General features: G+C 41.7%; 1 protein-coding gene across 2 annotated transcripts in view; it reads right to left on the bottom strand.

The window, feature by feature from the left end:
* Nucleotides 1–171: 171 nt before the first annotated feature.
* The window catches only part of SHTN1 (shootin 1), a 54,340-nt gene continuing 35,786 nt past the window's right edge, over nucleotides 172–18,725 (bottom strand). The window contains exons 11-17 of one of the 2 annotated variants that reach the window (XM_039553957.1): nucleotides 17,705–17,810; nucleotides 15,936–16,018; nucleotides 12,904–13,016; nucleotides 12,273–12,326; nucleotides 9,385–9,505; nucleotides 8,336–8,519; nucleotides 172–1,709 (exon numbers count right to left, since the gene is read on the bottom strand). In XM_039553957.1, coding sequence (XP_039409891.1) covers nucleotides 1,499–1,709; nucleotides 8,336–8,519; nucleotides 9,385–9,505; nucleotides 12,273–12,326; nucleotides 12,904–13,016; nucleotides 15,936–16,018; nucleotides 17,705–17,810 — 872 coding nt within the window. In that variant the 3' untranslated portion in view covers nucleotides 172–1,498. The remainder of the gene's footprint in view (nucleotides 1,710–8,335; nucleotides 8,520–9,384; nucleotides 9,506–12,272; nucleotides 12,327–12,903; nucleotides 13,017–15,935; nucleotides 16,019–17,704; nucleotides 17,811–18,725) is intronic. The other variant, XM_039553958.1, reaches the window with a different exon arrangement.

Below are 18,725 nucleotides of genomic sequence, written 5' to 3'. Positions count from 1 at the left end.
AAATTCAGTGTAACAGACAAATAAGTGAAAAATTAACAACCAGAACCAGCTGCCCCCAAGAAATGAAAATATCAATGAGAGACAAATTTCCGCAAGTTTATGAACTGTATGTAATTCAGTAATTAGATCAAGCCCAAGATTTTCGTAGCAAACATGCAAAAACCACCAAAATAGATGTGAAACCACCACACTCATTACTATCATTTTATTTTTAGGAAAAGCACCAGACAGTTGCATGCAGAGCCAAACCAACAAACTCAGAACATTCATCCTTCAATACTATCACTGTTTCAAATAATTAAATAAAAAAGAATCCAAGTGCATTCAAGTACGTGCCCACCCAATTTCAGTTGCACCAATCTTTAGGCAAATCCCTGATTCCATTTGTTCATTATAAAAGAATGAGATACTGTGTTGAATTTAAAGAGACTACAATGGAATGTGAATTGGCAGTAGAGCAAATCAATGATGTTCCTATCTCACCGTCGTCACAGGCAATAAGGGCTGAGAGAAACTGGGATTTGTGTTATCAAACACAGACACCTGAAGTGTCACCTCATAAAGAAATTAATGCCACCAGTGTGTGCCAGGTTCAAAGCAAGGGCTCATTTGTTAGCACTGGGAGTTCTCAGAACGCTGATTCCCAATAACTTGCAGTCCTAGAATCAATCCCAAACGCAGCCCATGCCCACTGGAGCCTAAGGCAAGTTATTTTTGTGCAGCAGTAAAAACAGACTCCAGCTGCAGCAGTTCCAAAAGCTGCTGTGTAACATTGAAACAAAACTCAGGAGCAAGTCCTCCTTTGGAAAGCTTTTAACCCAAATGAGAGCACCAGTCCCAGCCCACAAACCCCTGACTCTGGCTATCGCTGCCAAAAATCTTGGTACCACAATGAGATGCTGCACTGCCTCTGCTTTTCAGTCTCTGTCCCCTGGGAATCTGAGACAGAAGGGTTGTGCTTGTGCTTTTCATTTCCTCCCTGTGTGGGAACAGCAGTCAGGGGACCAACAAGATCTTGGTTTAAGTGGATATCAAAATATTTTTAGAGCAATGTGTCTAAACACATTTTTATTAATAATTAGTATCACCCCTCCCATACTGAAGTTGATGGGGGTGTAATCACTTACAGGGTCTAACCCAAACCTGTCCAGCTCAAGAGGGATGCAAGGGGCTTCTGGCAAGCTTTGGAACAGACCTTTAACAAGGCATCTTCTCAATAAAAGAAGAGTTAAAAAACCCTTTTCAAATCCATTTTTAAAGGTAACTGACACTATCTAAGAAATTAATAACCATACCTGCAAATTAAATGGGAAAGGGATTTTGAGTGACACACAGTAATTTAACACTTCAGTGCATGTAACAAAAACTGCATACAAAAGACCATTTCAATCTGTATTATTTCTGTCTGGAGTACAGACTGTAGCCCCTAGTAACACACCTAAGCAATTCACATGTCCAGATAATGATTCCCAAAAGTTACAGCCTTTCAGAGTAACAATTAACAGTTAGAACTATCTGTTTCTTTTATTTTCCCAACATTAGTTTCATTATGCGGTGGCTTGGTTTTCTCTTCTTTCACTTTGTTCTGGTTCAGGGTGTTTTCAGACATTTGATCTCCACTGGTGGACACAGGATCTAAAACTACCACAGATTCGGTCTCTTGTTCACTGCTTGAAGCTTTTCTTGTAAATTCTGTGTGACTGGTTGATCTAGAGGAGAAAGAATAAATATATAAATACAGATGACAGTTCACATATTCAGAAGAGCATAAAAACACAGAAAAGCATTTCTATTAGTAGCACATATGACCAAGACAGGTCTGCTAAGCTAACAAATACATTTAAGGATTTAACAGCTGTTATGTACAGACAGCAGTGCACAAAATGCAGCAGTCACATTCCCCCTCCTGGACCATTCGTTGAGCCAGGCATGGAAGATGAAAAATGAACTCAAACAAGGCACTGAGAAATGGCTTCTCCACACCTCTATCCCAGAGCCACCCACTTGGGGCTGCACTGCACAACTCTGAGGCACAGAGTAACCAGGTAGGTGTTCCCTTGGCTGCTGCTGGTCTCACTGGGAGCAAGTGCTAATGATTTCTGGAAATTCACCCACTGGCTTTGCTGAACTCTCGAGGGTGTTCAACCCACACTCTGTGCTGCAGAAATGGGGCTACACCACCATTGTTTGCAGTGCAGGGATTTGTGTGGATAAAAAGCCTCTGAGCGGGGAGGAAGGAAAGGTCAGAGACACCTGGGTTATTTGTCAAAGCTGGCATCAGCCTATGAACACTAAAAGCACTTGTCTGTATTCAAAAGCTTTGTACTGGTGTTGAAAACATGCAGGCAAATCCTTAGATTAGCCAGAATGCACCAGCAGAGAACATGGCAAACACTGGGAATGCTCAACCTGAACAAGTGGCAGATTGGGGTGTTCCACCTTAACCGTGCTGGGAGGGCTGACAGAGAGCCTGAGAGCACAGGCTTGTGCCTCCTGCACCGTGCATTCCAGAGCCTGAGCCTCCCAGAGCCTGTCAGCCCAGTGCCTGTGGGCTCAGAGCCAGGCAGGCTCAGGGATGGCAGCCACATTGCATTGGCCCATCCTTAGTAGGGCCTTACACACCAGTATGGATGCACTGTCCACACCCACAGAGCCCAAACTGGGCAGGTGCTGAAATCCCTGGTGCTGGAAGGTCCTACGCACACTGCACTGGCTTGTCCAGAGTCTTTTCTTCCTCCCTTCTACTTTTTTTCTTTTAAATTTTCATGCTCATTTATTACAAACAGTCTTCCATACTGGCAAGGCAGCACCCTTGATAGGAAAAAGTAGAATCAACTGGAGGCCATAGAAAGAAATTCAGCTACAGGATCCATCTGCCATGAACTGCCCTTTATTGTGACAGTCTTTGTCCTAAAGAAAATGACAAAGAAGAAAGAGGTCAGCCCACTCAACAATTAGAACATGGGGTGGGGACTGCACCAGCTCCCACCTGATGGGGAGAGAGTAAATGAACAGCTTAAAACCAAGAAAATAATCACAGAAACAACAGTTGCTGCACTTTCCATTTCAGAAAGAATTTACTCAGCTTGCAGCGCTGGATACGGCAAATGAAATTCCATGTTCAAGCTTTAATTATAAGAATTGTCTCTAACATTAGAACTTTGGTATAAGTTAATTAATGCAGAAATTGGCACTAATAGATACAGTTTCAGACTCATTTGATTATCATCAGAAGCTAGTGATTTCAAAAGGAAAATAATGCTTATTTTATGCAGAAGTTGCCAATCATTCCAGAAAAATACAGGGCGGGGTATTTTGAATGTTACAGCAAATTAAACTTTTTAAAGCAGTGTAACCAGAAGAGGGTTATTTTAAAAAGTGCTACTTTTGAAAAGCTGATTGCCCCACACTACAAAAATGGTCAAAGCTATAAATGCCAAGTTCATTTTTATTTCACTTTGGAGGTAACTATCTTTCAAATCCCAACAGCTGGACTATTTAATACAATCTGGTGAATCAAAGTATAATTCTCCACTGGGCTCACAGTGGGGAGTCTGCATTAGTGTATGGCAGCATTCCAACAACTGATGCACAGCCAAACGCTCTGAAGTCTGTTTCATTTATAACAAAAATGGATAAAATGGCAATCATATTTACCACCTTCAAAGGACAGAAAAATGAAAGATGTCGATATAAAGTAGTTTAATGGAGAAAACCGGTGATTAAATCAGTGTTTGCAGCATAAAAATAAGAATTACTATCTGACTTTGTTGTACTAGTATTGCCTTCTTCAAATCCTTTACACTGGTGCAGCACCAGCCTGACAATGCTGCTGTTACAGCTGAGGCATTGTTAAAAATTATTAACCCTATTTATCAGGTATTCACAGCTTACTTTCAACAGTTTGTCAAGAGCAGAATGTTTCAGTGTGAAGAATGAACATAATTTTGGTGCTCCTTTTCAAAAAACAGCATCTACTCCTACAAATAAAGCTGGGAAAAGCAGTGAGTAAAGACAGAGTTCGCCACAGTTCTGAACAACTCAACTTTGTCCAGCCAAGGTATCTGCATTTAGTTCTATGCAAAGCTCTTCCCTCATTAAGATTGTTAATGCTGTTATCAATATTCTTGTTATTTGTGCAACTATATATTAAACCAGACATTGAGACCCTAGTTCTATTGTACTCATTCACACACAGTTGTTCTCAAGTCTGCATATATTTTTATGACTAAACACAAAAAAATCTGCACTGTGAAATTTAGATTTAGATGACAAATGCATTTGAGATCAATTCTATGGGATATGCAGTGTTGCATGCTTTGTTATGTAAGAGTATCAGAAGCAATCTGTTCTGTGTATATAGTTACAGAACCTACAGAAGGTGTAAATACTAAAGGATTACTAAAGTCTGTGAACTAGCACTGGTGTGACCTTTGCATAAAATTTACAGTAGGAGTAAAAAGGACAAACTAAGGATCAGCTTGTCAACTGGGATTTGGATTTTCTTTGTTTCCTCTGGTAATACTAAAATCTTGGCATTATTTAACCTGGGTTGGTGCTCTATTCATGAAATCATTGTAAAATCATTGTAATATGCATCCATTAGAAAACAGAATTTTATGTCAATATTCACTGAGAACAAAAGCAAAAATGGCAGATGTGTCTATTATTTCAGAATTCTTGATAAGGCAGGAGAATAAGCCAGAGAAGACCACAGGCTAATACTGAGCAACAGTAAAAAATACACCAATTCCAAGTTTTGAAAGTCTCAAATGAACAAAAAATTCCATCACACTACTACCAATATTTGTCCAACAGAGATTACAGGGAATATAAACAGTGACACTGGTGAATTAGCCCTTTGTTCCCTTCTTTGATAGTACCAGTGCTACCTGCAACACCAGACATCTGTGAAGGACGTGCAAGAAACCTTCTCCATTTCAGAATGCCCCTGCTAAATCCAGCTGAGTACAAAGGTGGTCAATGTAGCAGCCAGCAGAACAGAACTGCAGACAATCTTTAGCATGGAAATTGTTCCCATTTTCAGGTACTTTTTTTGAAAAAGCCCAAAAACTCAGAAAATTTACTTAAATGAAGAATCTGGGAGAGCATCTGCCTGCACTGAGAAGGCACACAAAGAGTACAAGCTAAGAAAAATCTATCGGTAGCTTTTAAAACAGTTAAAACTGAGGAGACCTCCAACTTCCAGAACATCCCATTGTTTTCTTCATCTGTTGTTCAAACCAAATTGCCCATGTTCAAGCTACACTGGAAAACCTTTGCATTTCAGCCCAGCTGAGGCTGAGCTGCTCCCTGCAGAGCTGGTGGATGATTTGGGGTACTAAGATTACAGCCGGGAGAGGGAGGACAAATCCTTTAATTGTATAAAATCATCAGATTAACACTAACCCTCTCTGTAGTGCACTCTGTCAGCAGAGAACTCTGCAGCCCAGAAACACAATGTTTACAAAGTGCTGAAAAAAACCCCACCAAACAACCAAAAACCCAGGGGCAGAGCCAGACACACCTTTCCCTTCTGTGCCTAAACACTGCAGGGGGTTACGGGAACTCTCTTTGCTCCCAAGGAATATAAATTGTCACCTCTTCTAAGCAGAATTACACTCATGCTGGGTTAAACACTGGGGAAGAGATCTGCAGAAGAAGTTACCTGCACACTGAGGTAAGGCCTCAGTTTGCCTACAGGACACACATTACTGATGTCTCCCCCCTAAGCACCACCTCAGCAAAATTTCACACATTCCGAACCACCTCCTTAATGGCTTCAGACACACAAGAACCTCTTGCACTGAAATGACACCTCACCTAGAGGTTCTAAACTCAGGTTTTCTATAGCAAGCTGTACATTAAAATCTAGGTGAAAATAAACCCTTCCCTGCAAGAGACACTTGGCAATTATGGGACATGCAGTCCTCCCCTGTGATGGGAAATGTTTGCTACCTGCTGCAAACAGATGAAGAAGTCACACCTTGCTCAGATTTCAAGGAATGGCAAATGATGAGGGAGCTGCATCCTTTAACCTCAGGTATGAAGAATGAGAAGAGGATTTCTCATGTAGGATACGCAGTCCAGGCAGGGCACTGTTTGTTCAGTTAGCACGGGCTACTTGGAATGGAGTGGTGGAACGGGAGCAGAGTATGGAGGGAAGCAGCCCCTGCTGCAGAGCAGATTTCAGGGTAATTCACTGAACCAGCTCTTGTGTGCCCCCCCAGGACTCCCAAAAAGGTTGGACCACATCCCGTGGTTTAGCTTCACTCATCCAATGAATCCAGGGATACAGGATGCACTAAGAACACTCCAGAATAAAAATCAAAGCATAGCAAACGCAGAGAACAGTGAGATTTGCTTCAGAAGTGCTCTGCTGATCCAAACTAAGCTGCTTCCAGGGAAGCTCAGAGAAAACTGCCCTAACTGCAGAGCCCACTTGTCAGACTTGCTGGTCAAATGAACTTCCCTCTGCTACCTGCTTCCAACAAGCCCTATTTCCAACAGTGCTTTCACACCTTGGAGTCTGGAGGCTGCTTCTGCCAACCTCTGCTGCAAACAGCACCCAGGAGAGAAAAGGAAAGCAATTGCACCGCAACGTGGTATGGGGCCTGCAGGTTGTCCCTGCTCCTCCTGCCAGCCTGGCCAAACAAGAGCAGGAGAGCCCCAGCACCTTCCCTCTTGCTGGAAAACCATCCCTAAAGGATGAGTGTTGCCCATTGAGCAGATTTACACCAGTGGCTCAGTGCAAGGAAGCCCTGCAGCACGAAGGACTCTGGCCCACTACATTTGTTTTAATGCTTTAAACGGATAAATTGAAGTGAAATGTGTCTTTCGGGATGTCACTGAATAGGCAAGCTGAGAAATAAATTGAGCTTCACATATGCTTTTATAACACATAACAACTGTGACTGTCAACACAAGATCCTTTTCACTGTCAATTCACCACGCATTCTGTAAGACCTTGGGGCCTGCAATTATTTCATTTCCTTTCTTGTAAATGCAATTTCCACTTAGTTCAGTGGAACAAAGGTACACAAAAGGTGGCAGGAGTTGCTTGTATTTTCTGGTTTGTTCAAAATAGTAGAAATCCACGAACTACAAACACATTTTTCAGGAACAACCTCACCCTTCTGTCAGGGTAGGAGTTCAAGAAAATGCAAAGGCATTATTCAATAAAATTAACTGTTGAACATATCTTCATCTTTCTGATTAAATTAAAATGAAGATCATCTTTCCTCTAAGGATACTTACATGAAATAAAAGGGGAAAATACGTATGAATGAAAAAGGCATTCTGCTTTTAAGTCTTAGTAGGAATTAAATACAACTGTAAAGCACAAAAGGAAATTGGGCTCTTCATCCACTCAAAAATAAAGGATGGAAGTACCTGCGTAAGAGTGAAGTATCAGTTCATAAAAATAGATGCAAACTGAATATTCAGCTCATTTGTCATGACTTGCTCCTCTGAAAAAAGCAATGGAGACTTGCTAGAATTGGTACTGGTGGTATTTTATAACGGACAGAGCGGGAAATCAGAGGTTTAATTAGCCGTAATTACAATCTTCTGCCAATCTTACTTGTCTCATCTATTTCCTTTTCTTGAAGTGACAAACTGACAAGCAATCTGGCAAGGGAACCGAAGCAAGTACACAGCCTAATTCCAAAAGGAGCCTGGTATGGTTGGAGAACAAACCTATCCTCCAGGGAATCTGAAATAAATATTGCTGAAGTAAGTTTAACTCTGATGCTGGGTTCAGGTCTTCAATCTGCTGTGATGAAAAATTCTGCTGCCCATCTGTGCAATGCAGCACTAATTTTTTTTTTTTAATCATGACATTTCAAGGTAATTCAAATTTTTTGCCAACCAATTTTTAAGAGTAATACTCAGGACTTGTTTTGGTTCAACAGAAACTGCCCTGCACACCAGCATATAGACCAAGATGACTCACATGATTGTATTTTTGAAAATATTTGCCAGAACTACTTTTAATCAAGACTTAACAATATAACTATCATCCCTCTTCTCTTCAGGATATGGAATAAACCCTCAACCTTGTTATTTTTCAAAATCTCTTGAGGTTTTTTTTGGACTGAGAAGAGGAACTTTTTTTTGAAGAACGTCCACAGGTTTTAGGGGGAAAGAACTTCATTACAGAGAATTTAACTTCTCCTTTCACATGAGACTGGAAATTATTTGAGGAGTCAGTGGTAAACAGCTGCAGACTGCACATTTATTGTGTTAACCAAAATTGGTATTAAATCATTTTCAAAACACACCAGCTAAACACATCTTGTTCTACAATATATCTATAAATCCATATTCTACTTACTGTAAAGTAGGCTTGGAGCCTGTAGCACCCTTAGGCTGGTTGGGGACAGGACCTGAGTTGGGTACTTTGGAAGTGAATTCTGTCTCCACATCCTTCTTGTCCAACGCTGCCTGTGGGGCACTGGCTCCCGAACCCAGCACAGGCAGAGACTTTGATTCTGATGTGGCCAAGATTCCAGTGGGACCTAGAATCCAAAGAAAGTTTAATGCTTTCGTTATCCAGATTGGTCTAGAAACAACACAAGAGCAGAGCAGAACTCTAGCTAAGTGCAGAAATCAAAATGGAATTTTAATCAACAGCATCCAGTGCAAGAGAGTATCAAAACACCACATTTGCAGCTTCTGCTCTCCCCACCAAGATTTGCCTTTTTTACCACAGGCAGCACTTGCTGGGTTGATCCTCCTGCCTTCTGGGGTGGGAATTCCTGCTGCCCACACAGCCCTACCCAGACACAACTTCGGTGCTCTCCCAACCTGATGGCTGAAAAGCCTGTTCTCGGTAGTAATGAGGAGTCAGTGAACTGTCTGCAAAGTCCAAGATAAAACTCTGCAGTGACATTCAAACCAGCCACATCTGCATGTACTATGGCATGGACTTACACCTGCACAGGCTGTGTTTGTAACCAAACAGAACGTCAACAGTTTTTTACAGAAGATTACAGTAAAGCACAGCATAAAAACTGCAGACCCCTGGTCTGCAGAGAAGGTTAATTCAAATCACCAGTCCCAAATCTCATTTCTCTGGCTAGCATTACTTTCAAGAGTATTTTCACAGTAGATTCGAGCAATAACTCCAGCAGTAACATCTGAGCTCCAGGCTGGAAAGAGGAACCTGAGTGTATGTGTCTGTGTGTGCAGAAAATCCTGACAGAAGCATCTCTTGGAGAAAATGGGATCAAAAGCAACAGGTGAGACAGGGAAGGGAGTCACTGTAGAAGAAGGTGGAGCTCTCAATGGCTGCAATGGCAATGGTCTGGAACAGAATGTAAAGCTTCAAGAGTCACTTAATGCAGGGAGAGGAAGAGGACTCCAAAGGAGCCCAGCACTTACTGCCACTGTCCTGGTCAGTGGTCACTTTCCGGCGTCGCAGGACTCGTTCCAGCTCTGTTTCACCACTGTCTGTTTCAAGGGACTTCAAGCTTCGGGAACTGGTGGATTTATTCAGTGTTTCCTAGAGAAAGAAACAGGCATGAGAAGCTCTCTGAGGACAGATCATGCCTTGCTAAGCAGCTCATGTGCACAACTTCAGAATCTTTCACACTGCAGTTCTAGAGCAGCGGGCCAAGCTCTTCCATCGGTACAACAGGAGCTTCTGGGATCAGCTCGCCACCCCACCCTTACTTGGGTTTAATGTGGGGATAAACCACACTTACTACACATTAGTGGGGTGATATCAGGCATAAGAGGGATGCTCTGGATCACTAATGAACAAATTCTGATGTTCGCAAGGAGCTGCCAACTCCGTCCATCTTAACATTTAAAGGATCTTAAAAAACTGCCAGAGAGTTATCATGCACATAATTAACCTCTCTTAGCAAAAAGCCAAAGATCCATCTGTTATTGCTCCAGTGGGTTTTCTATTTTAGCATGGTCCTGTGTTGCTGCATCCTGGTGTGTACATATGTCTGCAAAAGTCAGTATTTATCAGCCACAACTGCAGCATATTATATCCTATAGTGTAGCTGGTCTGCCATAAACCTGACCCTATGTCTACACACTTCAAGGTTTCTCTTTTGCACAGAGTTAGATCTCAAGTTGAAACAGTTTTTTGTACATACAGAACAGAAATAAATGCTATTACTGCCTTATGCCAAGGCTAGCATGTAGAATCAGGGAAGCTGCAGGTCCAGGAGCATTTTTCTTAAAGTGGGAGGAAGAGAGGCTTTAAGCAAAGCCAACTTGCCTACAGGAATTTACACATGCATTTAGTGCATACTGCATGCATTTCCCAACCCACAACAGTCAGTTACTGAATCAGAACCCACTTGATTGTAAAACTCACCCAAAATGTTTATAATGCAACTGAAAATTTGGTACCCATATACTATTTCATTCTCTTTTTGAGTCTTCCCAGAAATCTTGTTTATTCAGTCTTCCAAAACATGTCAGACTCAAATAGCATTTTTCCAGACCACAGATAACATTCTATTGACATCTTTTGTTGGTAAGCACATAACTTCTGAGCAGAAATAGCCAACAACAAAAGGAAATAGCACTTTCAGTTGCACAAGCTGTGCTACTTTCAAGAGCCCTGCAAAGTAACTTAATTCTTCACTCTTGCCTAAAAGTTAAAATATTTTCTTTCAAAACCATTGGAAATTTACTGAGCAGGTTATTCATTAGTAGTATGCTCCAGATCTGTACAAATGTACATGTACAAAAGCAACTTAAAAAAGGGAGCCACTCAAGCTCTGGAATTTGCACAACATAAATGTGTTTTGTTTGTAACAATTATATGGAGGTCTACACAAAATGCATAATTAGCATAGGAACAACAAATGTTTACTCCATCACATTCCACCCCCATATTTGTTGTCTGACTGTGCATAATCACTGCTCTCAAGAATAGACTGGAGCTGCATTTTATACAGTTTGTCTTGCACTGCAAATACCCTGAAAGGCTCAAAAGCAATGAGCCCAACACAGAAGTGCAGTGCCTGCAGGTTCCTCTCTACTCCCTCTGAAGTGCATAATCAAGTCTCCCCTGGTGCCAGTGACACAGTGCTGAAGAAATAAAACAGCTATTAGAGAACGAAAGGACCTTGGGCAGGATGGCTCTGTCCAACCCTCACTGGTCCAAGCAGCACACCACATCCCGCTATTCCTGTAATTATGGAATTCTGATTAAAGCACAGCCTCAGAGTTCCATTTCATTCCTTTCCTATTTAGCGCCGCATTTAATTACGTGTCCCTCTAATTAGAGCTCAGCATTAAGGTCTGGTGACTCTCTAGATCATTTCTTCCCTTCTTCCCTTGCTTTCACATGATTGGAGAACAGCAACTTTAACACATCACTGGTGCCCCACTGGTGATTTTAAATCACAGCAAAGGCTATGGCTACACTCTGCTGTACTGCCTTGCATCCCCCAAACCACTACTGAACTGGATTTTACAAGGGCTGTTTACCCACAGGATGATGAGAATGATTAGCTTCACCTTCTGCAGAGTGGAACTGAAGTATTTTGCTTCAATACTGGCAGAATTTCACCCGATGTGCCAAAATGGCACTTGAGAAGCTTTGGGGTTACAGAAGTCAGGGAGCAAGAACTGCAGCTCCTTCTGACTGATACAATTTTAGCTCTGGTGCAAAAGAAGCAACCGGTTAAAAACAAACAATGCAACACTTGAGTAAAGGACACAACAGGAGCAAACTTAGCACATTGCTCTCAGCTGAACCAAACATGCCTCATGTTTTTATTTTGTGAGAAGTGGTTATGTGGATAGCTATTCAGAATCAATTTTTTCTACATATAAATAAATGCAGACAGACCACAGCTATTGCTTTATTTGGACTTCACCTATGCTAACAAGAAATTTGGTGCCGCAGGAAAGAGGGCAGCAGTTGATGAGAACTCTACATTCACTATATGTCCAGTCCAGGGGCTTTGCTTTGGACTAGATACAGATACTCAGCTGCCTCTCCCCTCCTAAGCATCCCCACTGTGAGTATTTGGAAAGTTTCCCAAGGATCTAGGGCAGACACACACCATAAAATCCCTTCTAGTGGCAGGAGCACATAAACCCAGAGCAGAGTGCAAAAACAAATTCTCCTAGCAAGACCAAAACCATCCTTAAGTCAAATCAAAGGTGGAACTGGGGGATTTGCCCTAAAACTGCTCTAAGGCTTCAAACCAAAATGCAGAAGTTCCACATTTTGCACAGAAGGCCCTGTCAGCTCAATGAGAAGAAAATGGAATATAATATGCAAGTTTTCTTACCAGAATCCCTTTTAGTTCTTTCATTGCACTTTCAGAGGGCTTTGGTGTTTCCGGCTGTAAACAAACACAACACATGGATGTCAAAAGCCACAAGAAACGGCCCAGGACAGACTCTGCACCTCTGCCCCCTCCTCCCGTGGGCACAGGGCTAACATTCCATCTATTTCCTTACTCAGATGAAGAGAAGAGCCTCAGCTCTTGGCACTGTGAATCACAGACTATACATAAAGATTATGCTTTTGTGAAGGAGGTAAGCAATGTTCTACAGCACCATTCAGGTACTAGGTGTAAGTGCTGCATAAAAGAAAAAAAAAAGTGCTAACACAGCCTACTTGTTGATCATCCCCTTTAACCACTTCAGGTATTCTCTCTGTGCTTTTTGCTTCTTAGCAGCTGTTTGTTTACAGGCTTCTTTTCTGTGTCCAAGAAACTGGCCTTTATTTACTTAACTGCTGCCTTCATTTTTTTTCTGTTCTTCAGGTATATGCTCCTCTAATTCATTTTATCCAAAATCAAGCCAAGTAAATGAGGGGAGGAAAATGTATTCACCTGAATATTTAACAGAAAAGTTTATTTTCAGTGTAAATTACTGTACTTAGCTAAAATTATTGGTTTGCTACTTATTCCAAACCTTTGTTTTAGGCCTGCTTGACTGGTTGACTGGTCTCAGGTGAACTCCCTTTTTAATCCTGTCCATCATTTCTTCCACAGCTTGCCTCTTCAGATCTGTAACTTCTTCACCTGCTAGGAAAGTCAAAGAGCAGATCACATTTCAGATAGGAACTGCAGAAAAATGGTGCAAAGTAAAAAACCATGTTCTCGTTCTGGATACAGTGACCTTTGCTATCAGCTCAGCTGTCCTAAGCTCCTAAAGATTAAAATGCCAACCTACACTGAGATCCTGACTCTGCAAACGCCAAACTGCAGAAGTTTGGACAGAAGCAGACCCACATCCTGAAAAACATAAAGCTCCTGGAACTGTCTGGGAATTGCAAAAGCTCAGTGCTCTAGGATGAAGCACCAGGGACTGAAAGAACAGAGTTTTGCTTCCTGTGTGGCTCAGCAGGAATTCACAGCTCCACTGACACAGGACAAGCTGCAAATGCCCCATGACAGTGATTCCCAATTATGTCTCCCATTTCAAGTGGGTTTGAGAACCTGGGCGGAACAACACACCAACACCTCAGACTGAGCTAAACCCACCCCTTGAAAAAACACTGCATCAAGTTAAAGGGAAAAACTGAAATACCATGAAATGAAAATGGCTGCTTTTTCAAGAGATTTGGTATGAGGACTGCAAAATATTCAGATGACATGACTCTGTGATGAACCTAAACAATACCTGTTAACTTATCAGCATTCTGGATAACAAAACAAAAGACCCTTAACATACTAAAAAGGGGAGGGGGGAAGAGCACTTAAAGCAAATACATAGAGAAATAGGGTTGATGCTATTCAAAGCTGCAACCTTGTACCTTATATAACAGGAATTTTAAAAAGACTTCTGCTCTCTCACTTGTCAGGGTACTATTGATGATTCATAGAAATGTGGCTTCTGTATTCTAAGCCGATTCAATGTCGGGCTTTAATTTCACAAACAGGCTGTTTCAAATATAAAAGCATAATTGGTGGTATGGGATAGAAATTCTAAGTCCTTAACAGGGGTCAAAATAAGCCTCAAGTTTGATATAATAACTAGATCAAGACAGAACTTTCTCCTTTTTTATTTTTATTTTAAGAACAGCTCAACTATTAAGAGAAAAAGCAGTTTATATGTGATTGAAGAAAGGTCAGAACTGTTAGTTTGCTAATAAACAATGAAAGAATGGGGAGTAGAGAACTTGGAGTGAATTTCATAGTATTTCCTGCAATCACTGTTTGCGACAGTCTCAACAAAAAGGTGTAATCAAAACATCTAGGATGCTTCAAGGTAAGGAACCCTGATAAATCAAGGCACCATAATTGGACTTCTACCAAAAGGTAAGATTGACTCTTCATCAGAGGTCTCAGTACAAGGTCACTTCTCTAACTATTTTATCCACACCCAGAACCTTATTTCTCTCAGACTGGTAACCAGTTCCCAGAAATTCCCCCAGGGACCTGCCCAAGTCACTCCATTTCTCAGTTCCTCACCTGAAAAATGGGAGGAGTAATACTTTCCTTCCCCCACTTCCTGCCTGTTGGTTCCATGCAACAATCCAGCCTGACTTACATACCATTAGTCTGCTAACAGCAGGGGGTTTTTTTTAACAGTTATATCCTATAATTTCAGCCAGGTTCCCTTCTTTGTTTAAGTGGCAGCAAATGAGTTAAGCAATTCACTACAAACAAACTCCTGCTGTTTCAGAAGGAAGAGAGAAACAGCAAGAAAATCCCTGGTTATTTAACTGGCAATGCCTGTCTAACTAGCTCTGACTCTTCAGGCACTCACAGTCATTTGTAAGTCTGTACTTAACTCCTGTTCTCAACGTACTAAGTTTCCAGCTTCCATTAACAACAATAAAATGCAATTTCAGCTGTTACTTTGCATGCAGAGCCACCTTAGTGTAAGACTGTTTTGTTTTAGGTTTTCAGTGTTATTAAAGGATTAAAACTACAGTCAACTCTGAGTGGTAATTTCACAAGATATGAATTGAGGGATGAAAACTGAAACATTTAACAAACAAGCTCTGTGGAGAGACTCTGGACAGAAGAAATTGCCATGTGGAAATTTGGAAATTTCCCTGTATTATGCTGAATTTAACCTGCTCTCTGTTTAACGCTCGTAGGTTTGGTCTTCTGCCTCTTCCAGGTAACCTGTGGAAGCACAAAGCCCTGCACATGCTGCAGCTCGAGCAGGTAGATTAGAACTTTCCTCCAGTTACAGCAAGTGCTAGGTCTTCCCTTGAGGTTTTTGACCTGCAGCCTCAAAGACTGTTCATACTCAAATCCTTTTGGAAAAAGTAAATTGGATGCTGATGATCAGTTCAGTTGTGGAGGCAGAGATGGCCATGAGGGCCACACAAATCTACTTGGGATCTCAAGGAAATCTGCAGTAGAATACAACAGAATGTTTCAGCTGGAAGGGCCCTGCAGTGACCATCTGGTCTGACAGCCTGACCACTTTGGGGCTACCCAAAAGTAAGAGCATGTTCTTAAAGGCTTTAAACACCCACAGACTTGGGGCACCAACCACCTCTCTGGGAAGCCCGTTCCAGTATTTGACCATTCTCACCATAAATAAATGCTTCCTTATGTCCAGTCTAAGCATTCCTTGAGGCAGTTTTGAACCACTCCCCTGTGTCTTGTCACTGGATCCCAGGGAGAAGAGCTCAGCACCTCCCTCTCCCTGTCCCACCCTCAGGAGCTGTAGGGAGCAATAAAGTCCCTCCTCAGCCTCCTTTTCTCCATAGCAGACAAGCCCAGAGTCCTCAGCCACCCCTCACAGGAATACCAAGCTACAGTACTGAAGGTACCACTTCCCATCTTGGTGCACATATTCCTAGGCTGCAGTCCCATTTCTGGACTGCAAGGCAGAGCAATGTGCTGGGACACGGACAGCTGTAGTTAATGCTGACACTTAAAAGCATCTGAATCACCACCTTTATCCACAGTTCCTTTCCACCAGCTTTTCCTGCAGTACCAGTAGACAACCCACATGGCTTGAGAAGGGATGAGCCATACCTGACTCCTGCTGAGGAGGTTTCTCCTTCTTGCTCACGTTGGTGTTGGAGTGAGATCTCTTGCGAATCATTGACATGAGAGACCTTGGGGGGAAAAGGAAACAGAGATTGTCATTCTGTCCTGGATCAGCCTGAACACAACACACCACCAGCTTGCTTATACCTGATTATACAGCCACTTACAAAAGACTCATTTAATGGTTCTTGAATGCAGATGCACTGAATTACCCCCCACAATGCCTCCCATCAAAATGCACCAGAGAAATTTATTTCTTTTTAACAGACATTAGGCACAAATCAAAACACTCCAGATTTGAATATTAAAAGCCAGGGTCTCATTGTGACACATGACAAATGGAAGCTGCTCCGGCGTAATAACAGAAAGGAGAGCTGTAGATGTTGAAGTATTGTTCTCCAGAGGACACTTAAATATGGTGATCAGTATCTCCTCACCATCTCCAGGTTTGTAATCTTCTTACAGTGTCAAATAATTATCCCCTCGCTATAGTCACAACGTAAACCTCCACACCAGTAAATGATTCATCTCCAAGAACAAGTACAAGCTCCTGTGCACATCTGATGTGTCAGTAAGGCCAGTCACTCCCTACTGAACATCATTCCTTACACAGCAGAGTGACATCCCTGCCATCAAGGGTCAAATCTCTGTCCCAGAAAAAACCAGCACCCAGTGCTTATGCCCTGAAACAACTTCTATACACATACATGTCATAGTGCATGAGGAAGATGTCTGACTTTCCTACTACAGGGCTTAAAATTAATACTTTCACCTATTCCAAACAGTAAAGGGCATAAATTTAAACAAAAAATCCCACAACACCCCTACACAGTTAATTCATGCTATCCCATCAGTGAGAAAGAAGCAAGCAGGCCAAATGAGTTAATGGACATAAAAGAAGCAAAAGGCCAAACACAATCTTCCTGAACATGCTGAGTTTCTAAAAACAATGCAAGATGAACAAAGGGATGAATTCTCCCCGCTAATCTATCTATTCATACATTTAACACAGTAGTTTACAAGACTCCTGGATGTCACTTCTAATACAGAAGGTTGCAAACTGTCATCAAAGTCCATTTGTTCTTAAAACTAAGCAGACAACATGAAGAGATTAGCTGGGTTTCTAAAATTAACTAAGGACCCTTTAGTATTTAGTTAATTCATTTGGGTCTAATGTCTGATACATCATAGACTGGTCATGCTCTTTCATAGTCCTTTGCAGAAATCAGGCCAAATTTTGGTAATTTTGCCCAAAACTGCTTGATGACTGGGTGGTGATTTTCTTTTTGGCATTTTTTCCTCTCCTTTTTAACTTATGAAAGTAATTGTGGGAACTCAACGGAGTCTGCATTTTCATCATCAGTATCTGACATGAAGGGACACACAATAATCTAACATATCCTTTGGTTCAAAGGAGTTTTCTTGGCAATAGAAAGCATTTCACAAGTCTGTAATTACAGCTATCAGGTGAATAGAAAAAAAAATAATCTCCTAAATTTAGAGGAGACAGGTATCCCTCCTCCTCCAAAGTCACAGTCTAGACAATTTATTGGGCTTGGCAAGGCAGACACTGTTCAAAATTGGTCAGGGTGTTAAGTCTGGGGGCAGGTGGGGCCCTGAGCGTGTGCTGCTGCTCAGGAGCCCCAGACAGGTGGAGAAAGCCTTTTTTCCTTTAAAAACACTCTTCCTGCTTGGATGCCAGCTGATGTAAGGAATTCTGCTTCTGCAGAGCAGCACTGGGTGTGAGCACTCACCGAATGGGGTTGGGGGGAGGAGGAGGAGGGAGAGGCGGGGGCGGTGGTGGCGGCGGGGGCGGAGCAGGATTTTCAGACTGCTGGACTCGCTTCTGAAGTTCATCAACTGCACAAGAGCAATGAAAGAAACCACAGTGAGTTCTTGGGCTCTCTCATCTCCTCTAAAAACCAGCTTTGACAGTTTAAGAAAAAAACCCTACTAATTAACTAAAGAACGAACAAGACTAAACCACACAACTGCTGGAAGTCCATTTTTTGGCATTTTCTACCAAGAACAATGCAGGATTCCCATGAAACCAATTACCTCCAACCTGAGTTACTACTGAAACTGAAACTTTGCCTCATACAGGATTCTTCATATAAAATGATAGAGCAGAGAAAACTTTATCCATTTCTGCAATGCTCTATTTGAGGTTGTATTTGAGAATGAACTAACAAGAGATGACAGAAATTGGCAATTTCAGCCTCCAGACCTATCTCTGTCTTACTGATGGTGTGGGCTTTCCCCATAAAAATGGTCAAAATTGGGTGGTGACAGAATGGATTTTTTCCTCTCCTGTTTTCATGTCAGACCTAAAATGTGGAAATTACTTTTCTGCACTTGAAATGCTGTCAAATGTAATTAACTGGGGAAGGGCAGAAACAGAGGAAAAAAAGTCTTGAATTTCTTTTAGTTACAAAAATCCTTAGCAATTGTTCTGTGTACAGTAGGTGATGGCAGAAGTAAGAATATGATTTCCAAAATGGACATGGTTCTTTGTGCTTGCAATGACGGATTTGAATTAAAATTACAGTGTTTTACACTTACTTTTAAATATGTAAACAAATTAAAAATCAACTGAGTGGCTTTAAATTCCAGGTACCATCTTTCATGTCTTTCACACAGAGAGCCATTTCCATATGTTTATCCATCTGTAAGATTCAGGGCAACCTAACACCAGGATTTTTGTTCCTTACAGAAATTTTACAAGGTTCTTTCTTCACACACATTTTGGACACAGCTGTTCTGCAGTTAAGGCAG

The sequence above is a fragment of the Corvus cornix genome, chromosome 6, assembly GCF_000738735.6.
Source record: "Corvus cornix cornix isolate S_Up_H32 chromosome 6, ASM73873v5, whole genome shotgun sequence".
Lineage (NCBI taxonomy): Eukaryota > Metazoa > Chordata > Aves > Passeriformes > Corvidae > Corvus > Corvus cornix.
This window is presented reverse-complemented; position numbering and strand designations above follow the sequence as displayed.